The following is a 19,082-nucleotide window of genomic DNA, read 5'->3' as shown; positions in this document are numbered from 1 at the left end:
AGGATCACGTGTGTGCTGGATGGTGCCTCAGGCAGAGGGACCACCCACCAGTGCCGGAGGGCTATGCCACCTGGGCTGGCCCTGTCAGGCCCCAGGCAGCCCAGGGAGGACAACTGGCCTTGGTTCTCTTTCTCCAGATGCCAGACACGTGCTCTGGTTAGGTGCCATGCAAATGGGGGCTAAAGATTAAGTCACCCTCTGAGAAAAACTAGTTTTTTAAAACAAACAAAACTTAAGTTTATGAATGTTGGATTTCACAGGATTTTTCTACTTTGTAGTGTAGATATTTCTGAAATTTATCATTCTCACTTATATAATTACTTTTCAATAAATGTATAGCTGAGCAAGATATAATTTTCTTTCTTTTCTAGAGCTTTTTGTATTAATTCCCAACTGAGAAGGCAGCATCCTTCTCCTACCCTCATGCTTGTCTTTTTTACAAAGAAGGAAGTGGGGTCCAACAAAGTGAAGCGCTGAGACTCCCGGGAGAGGGAGAGCTGGGGATGGCAGCCAGGCACCCAATTCTCAGAAGCTAAATCTGAGCCTGTGCGATAAAGGGGAAGAACGCCTGGGGGCGGCCGCCAGACCCTGTGCTGGGGACACGAACAGCAGCGCAAATCTGTACAGAGAATGATCCCCAGCTCCCTGCCCTCAAAGCCCGCAGGCCAGGACGCTGGGGCAAGTGTTCCAGGTGGATCCAGTGTTCCTCTGGGGAGCACTGCCCTGAGCTCCTAGACAGCATGCAGGTGGGACCAGCTGCGTGCCACACACAGCCTCACCGGGGCTGGGTTTGGAGCTGGCCATGTGTACTCCTCAAGATCTTGGAATTCAGCAATTCCCCAATTCCACCTCAGTGTGTCACTTACCATCAATGTTCAGCATCATTTTCCAAAGAGAAGGTCGGACGGACTGATGGAACCCGAACCATACTTCTCGGCCTCCACCAAGGGGATTGGAGCAGCCCTCAGAGGCGGTGAAGAAGGAGCGGCCCACAGGTGTGTACCTGAGGCCAGGAGACCAGCGTCCGTTAGGTAAGATTTCAGGAAGGAACAGGTCACCCCAAATTTGCTCCCACCCCACCAATCTTGCAGCACACGCACACACCATGAAGGCTGCTCATCCCTTGGTATAAAACTGCTTCACTACATGGCTTCTAGGCCCTGCTGAGAGATGCTGTGAGCACAGCCTTGGGGACCCATGGCCTCCCCACACAGGCAGTGAGAGTCTGAGTGCCCCACGCCGGGTAGAGGGCCAGCCCCTGAGCCTGCTGTGTTTCTAGCTCTGGGACACGTGGCTCCTGCTTGGTAGTGTCTTCTTGGTGTGGCCCCTGAGGAGACAAGAGCCCAGAAGGGGACAGCTGCGGCTGCAGCTCGGCCAAGGCACATGTGGGGCACCGGCAGGGTTCTGTGTTTCCACCCCACCCTCTCCTGGCCTCAACGTCCTTACTGCTCACACCCACCTCACAGTCCACGCCAGCCACTGTTAGGCCCAGCCACAAGCCTTGGGGAGATTTGCCGCTTCGGGTGGGTGGCTGGGGGAAAGCAGCATTTCTTCCCTGTTTGCAGCAGCTCTTGTTATGGGCTGTCTCCTCTGCACTAGACACTGAGGGCTCACACACAGGGGACAGTGGGACCAGGGGGAGGAGATTCAGGCATTGCTGCAAGGCCAGGTACAGATGGAGCGGCGACCTAGGTTGGAGCCTGCCTGACCGAGGCGGACACGCTATTCAGCACAAGCGTGCCTGCTGTACCAGCACACAGGGCCTGGTCGAATCATGTGCCATCAACAATGGTTCTCAATGGAACGTGTCCCCTTCACTGGCAATGCCTTCCAGGTGTGGGCTGCACTGTTAACAAAATCACCTACATGACAGCATTGTTACTTTCCACCTGAAATGGATTCATCCTGATTATTTCTAGTGTTTTCTAAAATGAAAACAGCAGTTTTCTGATTCTAAAATCAATGTAAATAATCCAAAATAATTCAGAAAAGAGAAGCCACAGTAATTCCTGGCACCTGATTTAAGAAGTGGACATTTTACCAACCGCCCTTCTAGACTGCCTGCCACAGCATCCACTGGCCGGCCTGCCACCAACAGTTCAAAGCAGCCACCGATCACACTGGGCTGGGGTGCTCCTGTGAGGAGGGACCACCTGTCCAGTACTGGGTCACTTCCACCCACGCCTGAAGGCAGGATGCGTGGTCCCCTCTGAAGCCCCTGCTCTGTGTTAGAAAGAAGCCTTGACTTTCTCCCCAACACTGAAGTCCAGTCAGTCCTGGAGGTCTGTCAGTGCACACACGTGTGTCAGATTTAGGCTTTTGTGCTTTTACCTGTACATTCAAATCGCTCCTGAGGTCCCAGGTGCAGCTGAGGACAGGCGCTCCTGCAGGAGCCTGCAGCCCAGTGCGAGAGCTCGCCTTGTTCCTATGACCTCAGGTCTCACAGGAAACTAGTGCAACCTTTTGCAAAACAACTAGGCAGGTTCTAAGCCATCAAAATGCTCCCCTCACCTCTCCCCTAACAATTCATGTGTGACAATTTATGGTAAAAGAGCAGTAATCCCATAGAATAAAAAAAGTGTCTGAAGTATCTATGGTGTTAACAACCCACCAAGCTGGTGGCTACGGCCCTCCAGTGGGGCACACACTGTGCCCCCTGGTCTCCCAGTCCTGAACACAAAGGCCACAGAGAGAAGGAACAGCACTGCTGGCACAGGGCTGAGTAAAGAATTGGACGCGCCAGTCTGCACAGACAGACAGCTGCCCTCTTTGTGCCAGGCTAAGAGTGCTGGTGATTTACTTATTTATTTTTTGAGACAGTCTCACTACATCACCCTGGGTAGAGTGCTGTGGCATCCCAGCTCATAGCAACCTCCAACTCTTGGGCTTAAGTGATTCTCTTGCCTCAGCCTCCCAAGTAGCTGGGACTACAGGTGCCCGCCACGTCTGGCTACTAATGATTTATTTTTATTTTAGAATTCCTTTCCATCGCAGCACCAATTATCTCCATGGCAGAAAACCCGTGTGACCATCACTACCCTGACTCTGAGAATCATCTCTTCCTGAATACTCAGGGCTCGAAGTGATGCTCCTGGCCCTTTGGCCCCCTCACCTCATGGACGGCAAATGCCTCATGACCACATCCAGAGCCTGGATCGTCTCAAAGGGGACGCTGGGCAGCCGCCCAGAAAGTGCATCATGTAACGCCTGTAAGCTCACGCAGGACACCCACTTGATGGACACCTTGAAGATGCGATCTTTGCCTTCTCCTGGCAGCGTGACCTCCAGCTCCACCTGCAAAGGAGATCCAAGCACAGAAGTTATTCACTTCATGCAGCTGTATGTGGGGCCCGGTGGTGCTTCGTGTCCAAGAACACAGGTTAGGGCTTCTGTCCAGTCCTTTAACCATCCACTGGCTACACAGTGCTCCTGAGCACATGTGTGTGACTGATCTTCTGAAATTTCTAACTTTACTCGAATGAATTTAAACTTCCACAGCCATGTGTGGCCAGTGATCAGTGTACTGGAGAGTGGTCTGATATGTGCCCTCTTGATTCAAGCCTAAGCAGTGAGCCCACGTCCTCTTTCCTCCATGGACTCTCTGCCACCCCCTCCCTTGATAGCAGCCCACCTGAAGCAGTGCCCTCCCCTTATACCAGGGCTGCACGGTCACTGCTGCCTGCCCTCAACATATCCTGAGCAGGTGGCTGACCAGCCCCATTGAGCCACAACTTCCCAGTGTTCACTGAACACCTATTTGACAGCTTACTAATGATATATACTTTGTCTTTATATGCTCAAAAACTCCAGCAAGAGAAAATTTGCCCTTTTTTATACATAAAAACACAGAAACTTGGATTTTTAAAAAAAGCACTTGGCCAGAGAGCCATAAAAGGGCAGGCCTGGGATTTGGACCCGGCTAGTGTGATGTGAAAGGCACTTCACTCGGTGTGTGGTGGCCGGGGCTATGGCCCTCAGCAACACGCAGCAGGGGCGCCCAGAGGCCCAGCCTGCGCTGTGTGCCTGAAACGCTCTCCCTGACTCAGTCTGTGTGCCCAGGATAAGTGTTGCCTGCCTCACCCACCTGCCACCTCTGCGTCCACCTGCTCATCCTCATAACCAAGGCCTTGCAAAGACTAGCCTACCTGCCACACCTTACTGAACCTCACAAGAGTGACGCCCAGGCCACACACCCTTGTCACCTGCCCATGTGTCAAGGCAGATGCATCCTTCTGCCTGACCCAGGCTTGCTCTAGCAATGCCCCCCACGTGGCAGCAGCAGAGCGCCCAAAAGTCCCAAACTGGTGAGGGCCCCAGGAAAAAGACAAGAGCAGTGAAAAAGGAACAGATCCTTCAAGATGGGTGGCTGCAAATATCTCATACCAAGTCAACGCAGCGAGGCAGGGAGTGTGGCACAAAACGGTCCACTGCAGACTCGGAGGCCAGAGGTAATAAGCACCAGTGGGCATAGCGATGGCCAGCACCAGCCTGACCCTGTCAGCAGGGCGGTGGCCGCGAGGAGGGAGTCCTGGGCAGTGCAGGTGTGGGATACACTTCATTACTGCTCTTTAGTGTATGTAGAGCTGGACCCAGTCAAGGGCACCAGCTCAGCTGTTTCCCACTGCTGCGTCCTAAGGAAGGCTAAGTCCTCTTCCTCAGTGTGATGCCTATAAGGAGAACCTTTATGAAGACCCACTTTCTCTTAGTGAACAGAAAACATCTTCTCACCCTTACGTTCTTCTTAGAAACATTTCCTTAACGCTAGTTTTAAGAACACGGGGCACCACGTGTGTAACCCCCAGGCCCCCCCCGGACTTGTGCCTGCCAGCTGTGTGGCAGCAAGGCTTCCGCCAGCAGTAGCTACTCGTAGTGAAGCTCTTGGGGAGTCAAACACTCCACACGGACAACAGCTGTGCAGGTCAGGGCCCAGCTCTGCACTGGATCAAGGGTCAGCCGCATGGGAGTTTTTCCACTATATTTCCTAATAAAATTGTAAATATGTCATATAAAAGTAATAAAAGGCTGAGGCATTGGCTCAACCCTATAATCTCAGCAGTTTTAGAGACTAAGGCAGGATCACTGAGGTCAGGAGTTTGTGACTAGTCTAGGCAACATTTTGAGACCCCTATTTCTTCCAAAAATAGGAGAAAAAGTCCTAGCTGAGCTAGACATGGTGGCACACATCTGTTCTTCCCGGTCCTTCAGAGGCTGAGGCAGGAGGCCCCCTGGAGCCCAGGGGTTTGGGGATGCAGGGAGCTGTGATCACACCATTGCGCTCCAGCCTCTGGAGTCTTATTCTGCCATCCCCACCCAAAACTAACAATAACTAAAAGCAAATATTTGACAAGAGAGCTAACAAAGTGACAGACGTTGTTTCATCAGACTGATAACCTATTAGCCTTACTTCCAGTTATGGAAAGAGATCCAAAGAGTCTGGACCACACAGCAGAAAGTAGAAGGAACAAGTCCCCACCTTAGTCTGAGTTCAGAAAAGGAGATGAAGCCACAATGTGCCCAGGACCAGCAGCTCAACTGGACACGAGGGGTGACTCCAGTTTGGACTGGCAGGGACCTGGCTGCGATGAGAGTAAGACTGATCCACTTACCCAGAATGGTGCCCCAGAGTTGCTGCACACAGGTGGGAATGAGCGTGTGAATGGGAACCAGTGTGCTAACTTCCTTTTTGTTTTTTTGAGACAGAGCCTCAAGCTGTCCCCCTGGGTAGAGTGCCATGGCATCACAGCTCACAGCAACCTCCAACTCCTGGGCTCAAGCAAGTCTCCTGTCTCAGCCTCTCAAAGTAGCTGGGACCACAGGTGCCCACCACAACGCCCGGCTATTTTTTGGTTACAGCTGTCATTGTTGTTTGGCGGGCCCGGGCTGGATTCAAACCTGCCACCTTAGGTGTATGTGGCTGGCACCTTAGCCACTTGAGCCACAGGCGCCGAGCTCAGTGTGCTAATTTCTAAATTACACATTCACCTCACTGGCAGGTACTTGAAGCCTGTTGTCCACATCTCCATCAAAGAGCACTTGACGGATCTGAACAGTGACACCTGAATTGGCGCTAACTAGATGCTTATTTGTGCCATCTTTCAAAACACTTCTATAATCAAAACTGAGGGGGAATTCCAAGGGGTCTATTTTTCTACAGCAAAACATATGCAATTTAAAAATATATTGTAGTCCAGCCTCCTCTCCGCCCCCAGAGGACAGCACTATGACACTCTTAGCCAATCGTGCTATATGTGGCAGCTGGCTGAAGTGGGCACAGTTCAGGGATGAGGGCAGAGTGGCACAGGCCTCTCTGACAAGCAGCCCCTCTGTCCCACTACGTGCAACCATGCTGCTGGCCAGCAGTTGCTCCACATCCCCAAGACACAACAGCCAGAGGTCACAGATGAGAACAGGAAGAAGAGGGCCCGACCCCCAGCTCAGGTGGCTCCATTAGGCCCTTCCTGTATATGAGGGGACAGGCAGGCAGCTCTGCCGACCTCACGGAACTCATGCATCAGCTGTGGACACCAGCACTTTGGGTTCTGGAGATGCTACAACTGCCATTCGCTGAACTTGGACAATGGAAAACGTCAGCCCATGGCACCAGCCCAGAGCCTAGACAATAGCGAGGCAGTTGTGAAATCTGATCTTTCTAGAGATTCCATGTGCCTGTGGCCAAAATTCCTGTTTGAAAATCAGGATGAAAGAATTTGGAGCATTAATAGGAAGATTTCTGTTTTGGTACCACTACACAACTCAGAAACAAAGCAAGGGCAAACAGCACTTTAAAGAACACAAAGAAACTGCAGAAACCCAGAGAGAGCTCAAAGCAGCAGCTGTGTTTCAAAAGGATTTTCTTGCCCTAAACTGGCTGCGGCACCAGCAAAGGCCTGGCCTCCCTGCCCTCCACTAAGTCGGGAGTGGCACTGGCAGGCATGTGGGTTGGCTACAAGGACCAGGACATGGCTGTGGCCCTCCCCAGGGTTTTGGGAAAAGTGGTCACACCTACTGCGCCTGCTAGAACCCTGGCCAGGGTGACAGCTGTCAGGCTCTGTGCCATAGGCCCTTCCCAGAAGGGGACATGCAGGTCACGTCTGTTTAAACATGCCAGGGAGCTGATATCTACAGGCATTTTGTCACTTTGCACAGTGAGAACTCCTGGGAAAGATCAGTGCCTCCCGAAACATATTGGCGTGAAGACCAATCTCACCCAGCACGTGGTAGAGTACAGGGAACTGGAAGGCAAGCTGGTGGGCAATATGGCACAGCCAGGCACATCCTGAGCACCCCACACTGGGCACTCAGGGAAGGCACCTGGACAAATGCTGTGGCTCTACCTGAGGGACCCTGAGCCCCAAGGGGCATCAGGTCGCCCTAAGGCTGAGGAGACCCTCCCCTGTGTGCACCCAAAGCCTCCCAGGACTCTCCTCTGCCTCCTCCTGCCCTCCCATGCCCCCCTCCCGCCCCCACCAGGTGAGCAGGTACCAGCTGGGTACAACTAGGGCCACAGCATGGCCAAGCCAGCGCAGAAGTGAATAGGCAGGAACACTGGGCAAACTGTCCCCTTTGGCAGGGAGTTCACGTGTGGCTATCGTGCTCCACGGCAAGCTGCTCCCTGCAGGACACGTATCTGTCTGAGCTGTGCGTCTGTCCTGACTTCCCCCAGGAAGGCAACACTTGTGCCCTCTCTGAACAAGCAGCACAGGTCCTCCACAGGTGGCCCATGCAGGAGACACAGGGCTGGACACAGAGCCAGGGACAACAGACAACAGAGATTATACCTCTTCGCTGCCAAAAAGGACCTGGGAGTTGAACGTAAAATGTGCATCAACTCGGATGGCTTCCTGGGCCTCAGCCTCCTGCGCTGAAACGTGAGGGAGGGGCCTGGCGCTCACAGGGTCTCTCTGGTTGCGCAGGGGTAGGAACAAGGCAGGAAGGCTAATGTTTATGTGGGAGAGATTAGGGAGGGCCTTAAAGAGGGACCTTGCTGAGTGAGGGCGACATGATACAGGCCCTGTGTGCAAGGACCTCACTGTCCCCATCATGCCACAGACTCTGGGGCAATGGAGTGCCTGATGGTTCCACGCCTGTCACAGGTGATGCTCAAGGAAAAAGAGCAAATGTAAGGAACCCCAGAGACGACACTTTGCTGTGTTGTGTGACAGTATGGGCAGGGATGGGGACGCTGCTCCATCTAGCTCTCAGACAGCCAGGCACATGTCTGCAGCACAGGCATCTGGGGACTGTGCGAACTGGAGGAATGTGCTGGTTCTTTAAATCTCCATGGCTCAGGTCTTTTATCTGAAGAAAGGATGGCTGGGATTAAACTTGAGAGGCACCGAGTGCCACGTGATGTGGGGCTGTGTTTCACGGGCTCCTGTGGGCACCTGGGTACCCCAGAAAATGCTCTGCTAGGCTAAGCTACCAGACAAGCACCTGCCACCTCCAGCATCCGTTGAGGGCCCAGCATGTCCCAGGCACCATGACGATGCGTTCTACCCCTTACCACTTAGTGTGGACCAGCAGCAGCGGTGTGGGCTGGCAGCAGGTCAGGGGTGTGGGGCAGTGGAGAGGGTCTCCCCCAGGGCCCAGCAGGGGGAGGAGGTGCACCACTGCCTGCTCCAGTGAGGGCAAAGCGAGCATGCAGCCCAGCCAGGCTTGCCCCAGAGCCTCTGCACTGCTCACATCTCCAGCTACATGTCTCAGACATGACCACAGGCTTCCCTGCCCCCTCAAGAAAACTATCCCTATGCCCTCCTAAAAAATAAGCACAAACAAGACTGTGGATAAACACTTTATGCTTTTTCTCTTATATCCCTTTAAGCAAAAACAAAGATATAAATTCAATACAAAATGCTAAAATCTATAAACTTCAAATTTACAGCATGTTAACGGGCAGGGGGTAACCCTGCTCAGCCTCCATGCACAGGTCCCGGGGTTCCTCCCACTGGGACCATCACAGCTGTCAGCCAGGCTGGCAGTGACAACCCTAGAGATTGCTTGGGACAGAGCCCACTCTCATGGCTGCATCCCTCCTCATGGCATTGGTTCCTCCCATCAGAGCACCTAACCTGAGAGCAGAGGGGCCCTGAGGCCACCCAGAAAGGCTGAAAGGCACCATATACATTTTAGACTATCATTAAAATGCAAAAGGAAAACTATTTTGATGTCTATAGAGAGCCTGCAGGGCCCCTTCCCCAGTCCCCCAAACCTGTGTCCCTGGTAACAGTTTGAGACCCTTGGTGCCCTGAGCTAGGGCCTCCTCCAGGGGCCTGGGAGTTTGGGAAGTGAATGGCGTAGGTCACTCCCAAGGAGATGGTGTTTGCATTCTCACAAGTGTGACATCGCAGGCTGCTCTGTAGGGTAATGCCTGAGCCAGGTCTCTGCTCTCCCAGGAATACACCACAGCTGTTCCCGCCCTGTGGCACATTTGCTGAGAGATGGTGCCAAGAGGAAGAAACTTCTAAGCTGAAATTTTGTTTTATTTTTTATTTTTTTGTAGAGATAGTCTCACTTTGTCGCCCTTGACAGAGTGCTGTGCCGTCACAGCTCACAGCAACCTCCAACTCCTGGGCCTAGGTGATTCTCTTGCCTCAGCCTCCCAAGTAGCTAGGACTACAGGTGCCTGCCACAATGCCTGGCTATGTTTTTGTTGCAGTTTGGCTGGGGCCTCAGTATATGGGCTGGCATCCTACCCACTGAGCCACAGGCGCCACCCAAATTTTATTACTTGTTAAATAAAACGACGATAAGGATAATGGTAACAAGAAAAGGGAACATTTTAATGTAACCACCACTCCCCGGTTCACTAATTGCTACCATCCTGATTCCAGATGAATCACTAGCTGCAGCAGGATGTTAACTTGCCCTGGGCTCAGGTAGGGACTCTGGCAGATGATGATCACACCCCTTCCACAGGTCTCTAGAGTACCACGCTGCACCCAGGCTCTTGTCTGGTGATGACCCATGACTTCCATAAACCACCAGTTTGGTGGTTTCAGGAAGTTCTCAGCATCTGTGCCAGGACCTAGTCCAATGGACCTCTGTCATGGGAAACCACAACACACAGAAAGCAGTCTGGTATTTATGGGTCTCAGGGTGAAGCACGTGACTTTACAGCATATTTGAATTTCATTCACCAGATGTCACCTGCCACTTGTCACCTCTGTTGGCTTACCTTATCCCTCCCAATTGGAAGGGGCATGGCTGTGTAAAGATTCTTTCTTCCATCAAACACTGGTTTCCGATCCCCAAAGATCTGTGTTTTAAAGTGCTGGACCATGTGTTCCACTATTTCCCTGAAACAAAGACAGAATTCAGGCAAATATCAATAAAATCAGGAAAAGGGCACACTAGGACATTTTTCTGACACTGCTTTTTAAACAACTTTGTAAGATCTGTGGCTCCTTTTGGCAATATGACTTTCTTCTACAGAGAGTCAAGCTAGCTAGAATATCAGGTGGGTTTTTGCTCCTTTGAGTCACACCAAGATGGAAGAACTTGCTGTGTGCAGGCGTTTTACACACTGCACGCAGATGACAGAAACTCTCAGACCGTCCAGGATTCCCCAGGGACACTGGGGAAAGGCATCTGGTCCCACAGCTGTGGGGTAAGCTGCCCTGGGGCTTTGGCACGGAGACTAAACTCCCACCTAACAACACCAGGGTGGGGCTGGACTTAGCAGGGAACCTTGTGTGGCTACTGGAGCCGACCAGAGGACATGATGTGAAACCACTGTCAAGACGTGTGTGGGGCTGACTTGGCCCGTGTCTCCTGTGACTGTCAGAAGAGAGAAACCAAGTACTGCTCCCACTTCCACCTGGACCCTGGAATGAAGACCTTGAACTTGACTCAAATCCCATCTAGCCTGACCCAGCAGGCCCAGCCAAACCACAGCCCACCTGCAGAGGTGAGTGTAAAACAGTTACTGCTGTAAGGTCTGAGACACCGGCTTGTTCCTCAGGCATTACAGCAGCAAGAAGGATCTGCTGTCCTTCCCCCCAGGAGACCAGGGCTCCCCCCCAGGTCTCCCCAACTCCAGAGACACTCTACAGATGACCAGCCTTCAGGCTCCCAAATGGAAGACAACATCCTGTTGCCCCCTGCTTTGGAGGGGGCCCCTTCTGGCACAGAGTTCTTGGTTGTCTTATGGTGGTTTTGAGGCCATTCATTCAGCTAACCAGACGGTGGCCCTTACACGCAGTGTCTGCAGGACACACACACACACACACACACACACACAGCTGCAGGGCCCTGCTCGCCACAAAAGCCCACACAGGGGACATGCAAAGCGCCCTCAGATGCATGTCAGTCTCTCTTCAGAACAGCAGCTGGGGGGCTGTGTAGGGAAAAGAGGGACTCCACAGCAAGGGGAGTCAGGGAGAGACAGCATGTGCATTCATGAGGAGGGAGCATCTGAGTCCAGCGTGGCAGGGACAGTCCTTCTCCCAGGCAGAGCTGCTGTCATCCTTTAGGAAGCAGAAATTCAGTGATTTGATCCACCCCTTCCCAGAATATGGGGACAGCTAACCTAAAAGGCTTTGCCCAGCTGCCCTTCCACAACAATGAAACCAGAAGGTGCGTCTCTAGGGATCCAGCCAAGCTCACCCCACCCCCCAGGTCTGGGGGCAAGGGGACGGCAAATGCAGCTTCACAGGAGCCTGGAGACATCAGCCTTGCTGCCACCAAGGTAGATCCAGCTAGGCAGGCCACAGAGCAAGGGCGGTCAGTGCACAGCCAGCTCTACCTGCCATGCCTGCCCTTTTGGGGGGGGGGGGTAATCTCACAGAGCAGTTCTCCAAACTACTCTGGGTCACCTCTGACAAGGTGTGCCCTACAGCCCTCCCTGCAGGGTAGCGCTTCCCTCCATACTCTCCAGAGGTCACAAGGATCCCCAATCTTCAAGGGTGTTTCCTCCAGACAAAGACTCTGGGGTCAAGTTTGCCTCACTGGTGGTGGAGGGTCCCCACTCACATTCAAAGATAATAATCATTCCAACCAAATTCAAGTTTGTCCTAACAGAGTGAGAGGGCACACTCTTGTGAGGCCAGCAAAATCTTTGCCTTCAAGTTCATGTGTGGAGCACTAAGTGGGGTCAGGGGTCAATCTGCTGAGAAATTCAAGTGCTGAACCAACCAGTGCTCAACTGGGGCCAGCAATCAGGAAGACACACCACAGGGAAGTTCAGTCTGTACCAGACACGACATTAACACAAAACAGGCTATAAAGTAAAAGCTGTAACTATGAAACTTCTAGAAGAAAACAAAAGAGAAACATCTTCATGGGCTTCGGGATAAACAAAGATTTCTTAGACATAAAATGTATGCACTATGTAAAAGAAAAAAATTAAGTTCAAGACCAGCCTGAAAAAAAGCAAGACCCTACCTCTAAAAAAACCAAAAAAATAGCTGGGTACCAAGTATGGTGGCGAGCATCTGTAGTCCTAACTACTTGAGAGGCTAAGGCAAGAGGATGGCTTGAGTCCAAGAGTCTGAGGTTGCTGTGAGCTGTGATGCCATGGCATACTACCAAGAGCAACAACGTGAGACTCTGTCTCAAAAAAAAGAAAAAAAAAAAAAGAAAAAATTAATAAATTAGACCGTTAAAGTTAAAAACTTTAATTTTCAAAAGACTCCATTATAAAAAGGGAGGGGTGAGCAACTGACTAGGATAAAATATCCCAAAACACACAGCTGTGTCTCTGACAAATGACTTGTGTGCATAGTATCTTAAAAGAAAAAACCCTACATCTCAGTAAGATGAATAATCCAATTCAGAAAATGAGTGAAAGATTTGATCAGACACATGGCAAAAGACACAGAAAGAGCCGGGGGCACGTTAAAAGAAGTTCTTCACTAGTCATTAGGGAAACACTAATGAGACCACAGAGAGACGCCCAGCAGACTGGCTACAAGTAAAAAGGCTGCCAGTACAGGAGGCAGGATGATACAAACACTTTGTAAGAAACTGCTAAGTATTCCCCTGGAGGTCACTGGATGCCTGCCATCCCATCTAGCAATCCCCACAATCACACAAGAGACACAAAAACAAACCCATACAGACACTCAGTGCAACAGCACCAACCTGGAAACAACTCAAACACCGGCAACAGGTGAACGGACAAATTCACAACACATCCACTCAATACCTGTGTCCCATCGTACGAATCACTGTTACGTGCAAATTGAAAGTTAAAAATGTGCTTGAAGAACGAAACCAGACACAAAGCAGGGGATTATAAGATGATAACGATTCCATTTTATCTGAGATTCCCTAGGAACCAAATACAAATCCATGCTGACAAAAAGCAGGTTGTCTGGGACTGATCAGGAAAGGGAGTGGCAGGAAGAACCTCCAGGGCCGGTGGCGTGCTCTACACCCTGATCATGGTGGTTTTGTACACGAGTGCAAACATTTCCTAAAGTTCTCAGAACTACACACAGACAGACCTCAGAGGACACTGCAGGTGTGGCCCCAGACCACCAAAATAGAGGGAATATGAAAATAAAGCCAGTCACACAAAGTCTTTGGTTTCCTGTGCACATAGAAGTTACATTCACACTACGCTGTGATCTCTTCAGTATGCAACAGCATTGCATCTACACACACTGCTGACACAACAGAGACGTGAGGTGAGCACGCACTGTTTATACTGTTGGAAGAATCGTTACTTGGAGCTGCGTTGCCACAAACCCTTAATTTGTTAAAAACACCCCAAACAAAAAACCAACCCTAAAATAAGAAACCACAGTATCTGCAAATCATAATAAAACAAGGTATGTCTGTACTTAAAAAGAATGGTTTTTGTTGTGTGTAAATTATACGTCAATAAAGTGGGTTTATGTTTTTAAAGATCAATGTAACAAAAAATATGATAATCTCAAAGACATAGAAGCAAGCATTTAATAAAACTGAACACATTCATGATTTTTAAAAATGAGAGAACTAGGAATGGAAGGACACATTTTAATGTGGGAAGAAGTCCAGGAGGCCAGAGTCTACAGAGGACCCACCTTCCATGGTCCACAGGTAACCGAGATACCCATCCCCTCCACTTCTGTTCAAGCCTATCCTGCAGGTCATGGCACCACCACAGAATGAGACAAACGATACTGGCCACCCCTGGAGGACATTAGAACTGCATTTTCTGAAAATCTAGGAGGCTTCAGAGGAAAACTCAGCTTCAGAACGACATGCCCAGCCTGCAAGTAAAGCCTGCCTGGACGTTTCCTGGATGAACCACACACTGTCCTCCAGGCATGTGGACTTTTTCCTTCATTACCTGTTCTAGGGAAGGGAAGGAGCTCGGAGCTCACAAATGAAGAGCCTGGAATGGCAAAGTCAACCATAGGCTGAACAGACCTCGGACACAAGCACAGCGCCCACTGTGGCCAGAGGCCTCTCTCTAGGCTCAAGATGCCCCCCAAAGCTCAGGTCTCTAGCAGTACTGGGAGCCACCCTTGTTCTTCTATGAGACAACATTATACCTGCTGATACAAGTTTCTTATAGCAGCAGAGGACTTCCTGGGTGATTTGGCTACACAGCATGGTTGTGTTTAGAAACAGATTTTTTATATTATCTAATTGCACAATGTAACATAATCTCAGTGCTTCACTTATTATCACATTCCAGAACCCCTGACCACCGTGTACGGTACCTTCCCTTCTTCCAGTTTCTTTTCTTTTTGAAACCAGGACTTGTTCTATTGCCCAGGCTAGAGAGCAGTGGTATCATCACAGCCTCTTACAGCCTCCAACTCCTGGACCCAAGTGATCCTCCTGCCTCACCCTCCAGAGTAGCTGGAACTATAGGCACAATGCACCATGCTTGGCTGATTTTTTAAAACTTTACTTCCAGTTTCTGAAAGGAAAGCCACCCACCACCCTGTGAGACATCCCCTCTGCCTCACCCACCGTACCCAGGACGGCCCTGACCAGCTCAGCACTGCAGAGATCCCTGTAGGAACTCTGGGGGCTTTTCCTAGAGTTCCAGAGTTTGCTTCTTCCCTTCTCTTGAGTGACCCGTGGAAGGCACAGCACTTCTGCTGCGTGGGGTAGGTGCCAGACAAACACCTCTGCTGACAGCACTCTCTGACCCAGACCTTGCTCAAAAGGCAACAGCCCAGAGACCAATTGCATATCCTGCAGGCCAGGCCACCACATCCCCAGCGCTGCACAGTGACCCCACGTTCAGAGAATAAAGCTAATGAAGGCAAACCTGCAGCACTCACTTCTGGTCCGTGATTGCTGTGGACAACTCATTCGGTCCTCCCAATGGCCCCGGGGGAGGCACAAAGCCACATGCAACGGAGGGCAGAACCCAGACGCAACCCTGAGTGTCCTCTCCTGGGCCCGCTCCTGACTGCCCACCAGGGCTGCCCTGTACTGCCCGGCTGCTCCTGACTGCCCACCAGGCCTGCCCTCTAGGGCCTGGAAGGTATCTGCTGAAAAGGTGTCCAGAAAAGCCAACACAGCCCCATTAGTTTATGGGGCCCTCTGTCATTCTGTCATAATTTTGAGAAGTTTCTTCTTTGGAAAAACTCATTCTTTCATTAACTTCTACCTACACAAGCTCTGCATCCATAGATTCCCTGCGTAGCTTTCAAATTCTGACAAAGCTAGAGGTCTGCTCAGACTGCCCCTCTCTCAAGCTCCTCCAACGCCACCTGATCTTTAAAGCCACACTTTCACATAAACAGTAGGGCACAAAAGAAATGTTGTCACAGCTTTTACCCAGGCAGGATCAAGCTGGCTCTGGCCTCGCTGTCTTCCAGCTCTGAGACCTTCCCTGTCACTGGATACACGAGGCCTAAGTCCAGCAGCAGAAACATTACTTTACCACATGCTTTAATACACCAACGAACCATAATCACCTACATTTCTGGACGTGGGGGCCACACTGGGCAGAGTCTCGAGTGTCACAGCATCCCACAGTGCCTTCATTTAACCATTTCCCACTAACAGATGGCTGCATGGCTCCTCATTTTGCCATCACACCATCAGGGTAGACATCCTGGACGGGGCTCCGCGTGATGAGACTGAGAAGCAGAGCTGGGGACTAGAAGGGGACACTACACTTTCACTTTAAACTGCCTCCTGAAGCGCCCAACCCCACTCACACTCCCCAGACAGCTGGAGCCCAGGGACAAGGCACCCTCAGAGAGTGGCTGACAAGGGCACAGTTGCACTGCCCAAACCTCCTCTCCCAGATTTGGTGCCAAGGGTCACTCAGGGGATGTCAAGACTGAGGAGGAACAGTGGAGAGATGAGGAGAGCACTTTCAAGCCACGCCTCTGGGCCGAGACCTGCTGGCTGGCTGGCCACATGATCCAGAACACCAGCTGCCCATGTGGCCATCTCTGCACACCGAGACGGAACATTGCCACGACTGAATCCAAGCATGGCAGCCCTTCAGCAGCAGTCCACGGTGCCCTCATCACCAAGGGTGTGTGAGGCCAGGTCTTAAGAAGCAGCCCCCAGGATGTCCTTCCTCCCATGACCTCCCTCCTGCTTTGGCCTCATGGCCTTGAACTGACTTACAACCTGCCATGTGCATGTGTTCTGAGAACTCACAACCAGGACCCATCTTTGCTTTCCCCAAGTGCAGTGTGGCAGGAGCAGCAGGAAGAGAGTTGTGAGGCCACAACTGGGAGGGCGTGATCCCCAGGGCACGGGCACAGACCACAGGGTGCACTGAGCACTCCTCTCCCACCTCCCCTTCTCCTCTGAACTCACCTAGCCCGATGTAGATCCCAGGTACTGTTGGTCCCGGGTCTACCTCCCTTCTCTACTAGAGACAGGAACCACCACCATGGCAGGCCCAGGGGTACAGCCCACGGAGACCTCAGTAATGCTGGTTGGGTGGAAGAGGCAGGGAGGGAGGTGGTCGAGGTGCTCCACCTGGGTTTTGCATTCCGCATGAGGTTTTGAGATCGAACCTTACAGACTATCAGTAAAGTTTCATAGTGTGACCAGCCAGAACTCTCAAAGAACCTGCGGGGCCGGCCGTGACCAGGACATACACACCTGCTAACAGTGTGCTCAGACACACTTTCCAACACGGCAACCGGAGGGCCTGAGGGGAGCACAGCAGGCAAGTACCAGTGCAGTGACCTAAGGATGGCCCTTTTTTAAATCACCACCAGCCTTTTGCTAGTGCCAGATGACAAAGCTTCTGATTGGTAGGGTGGCAGGTGGGCTCTCACACCTGCCTTTTATAAAGGAAAGCCGAGTGTGCACTGTGGCTGACTATACAAGTGTCTACCTGCCATCAGGCCAATTAAAAGCCCAGAAAATGTGCTGCTTTTTCATTCCTTCATTCCAGTTCTTAAAAAAATGCCCTAAACACAGGTTCATACATGTTTCTATCTCAAAGAGACTCGATCACAAACCAAAAAAGCCCATTTACGAAAGAATCACAAAGCATGAGACATATTAAAAGATCTAAAAAGACTTTCAGTAAAGAAGGCTGTTTAACCCAGTTACTAACTCAGAAATACAATTTAGTAAGTGCATATTTAAAGATCTAACCTAATTATCAACACATTCCAGGTGCACTGAGTGAATCTGACTGTTTAGTTTTATAGATCAGGGAATGGAGTACCCAGACATCCTTCCTCTACAACCTTTGTGAGAAGTATTACAGCAAAGAGAAATTATAAGGCACCACTACAAACTGGGTGGCCCATCGGAGTCATCAGACTGTACGTGAGACTTTTTCTGGCCACGATGAACCAATTGGATCAGACTAAACAACTACAAAACGAGAGAATACGAGAAAGCTGATTTTGGGCATTAGAAAACTGGCAGCTTATGACTGTGGTTGCTGAGGAAAGGGAAGCACGAGCTCACTCCAGCAATTGTAAACCACAACACAGGGCTTGGAGCACTGGACAGCAATAGTCTTTTCCAGCAAAACACAGAATGGTGGATTCTAGGGTGCTGAGGACACAGGGTACCAGGAAAGACAGCAACTCAACTCTGTCAACAAAACATACATAATGGGCAGTGCCTGTAGCTCAATGAGTAGGGCGCCAGCCACATACATCGAGGCCGGCAGGTTCAAACCCGGCCTGGGCCAGTTAAACAACGACAACTGCAACAAAAAATAGTGAGGCATTGTGACAGGCGCCTGTGGTCCCAGCTACTTTGGGAGGCTGAGGCAAGAGAATCGTTTAAGCCCAGGAGTTGGAGGTTGCTGTGAGCTATGATGCCATGGCACTCTACCCAGGGTGACAGCTTGAGGCCCTGTCTCGAAAAATTAATTAATAAAAATAAAAAAATAAACATATACAATGTCTAAAAGAACAAAAGCATTGCTATGTGTTTAATTAAGCAAAGGAAGGAGACATCTCAAGCAAAGCCTGAGCTGAACCATTTGTTGTATTTAGTAGATAAGGGCTCTTATGTTAATATGCTATTACTATAAATACATCTAGGGTACGTAAGAAAAAGATGGAAATAATGAATGAACAGATGAGGAAATCTCAGCAGAGAACATAAACTATGAAAAAGAAGCAAATGCAAATTCTAAAACTGAAAAGTACAGGCTGTCCCCAAAACTATCATACTTAAGAAAAAATGGGAAATTGTAGCTACAGGTACATTTATGAAATATTCATTACAAAATTTTACAACGATAAGGACAACATATTGAGAATATTGTATAAAATTGTATAATGAATAATTTGGTAAGTAAAGGTAATGCAGCTACAATCCCATTTTCCCTATGTATGGCAACTTGTGGGACACAGTACCGTATCCATATCAAAGCCTGGGTCCACCTGCAGCTCACACCTGCAGTCTCAGCACTTTGGGAGACAGAGGTGGGAGGACTGCTTGAACTCAGTAGTTCAAGATTAACTGGGGCAATATAGCAAGATCTGGTATTTACCAAAAGTAAAAACATTGGCTCGGCACCTGTGGCTTAGGTGGCTAAGGAGCCAGTCATATACACCTAAGGTGGTGGGTTCAGATCCAGCCCGGGCCCATCAAACAACAATGATGGCTGCAACTGAAAAAAAAAATGGCCGGGCATTGTGGCGGGCACCTGTGGTCTCGGCTACTTGGGAGGCAGAGGCAGGAGA

The 19,082-nt window shown here is 50.6% G+C and overlaps 1 protein-coding gene across 1 annotated transcript in view; it reads right to left on the bottom strand.

Moving 5' to 3' along the window:
- The window catches only part of AGO2 (argonaute 2, RISC catalytic component), a 61,897-nt gene that overhangs the window by 38,013 nt on the left and 4,802 nt on the right, over positions 1–19,082 (bottom strand). The window contains exons 2-4 of the mRNA XM_012807044.2: positions 10,175–10,295; positions 3,113–3,294; positions 867–1,003 (exon numbers count right to left, since the gene is read on the bottom strand). Of these exons, the coding sequence (XP_012662498.1) occupies positions 867–1,003; positions 3,113–3,294; positions 10,175–10,295 (440 nt within the window). The remainder of the gene's footprint in view (positions 1–866; positions 1,004–3,112; positions 3,295–10,174; positions 10,296–19,082) is intronic.

The sequence above is a fragment of the Otolemur garnettii genome, unplaced genomic scaffold, assembly GCF_000181295.1.
Source record: "Otolemur garnettii isolate 467f Iridium unplaced genomic scaffold, OtoGar3 scaffold00062, whole genome shotgun sequence".
Classification (NCBI taxonomy): Eukaryota; Metazoa; Chordata; class Mammalia; order Primates; family Galagidae; genus Otolemur; species Otolemur garnettii.
This window is presented reverse-complemented; position numbering and strand designations above follow the sequence as displayed.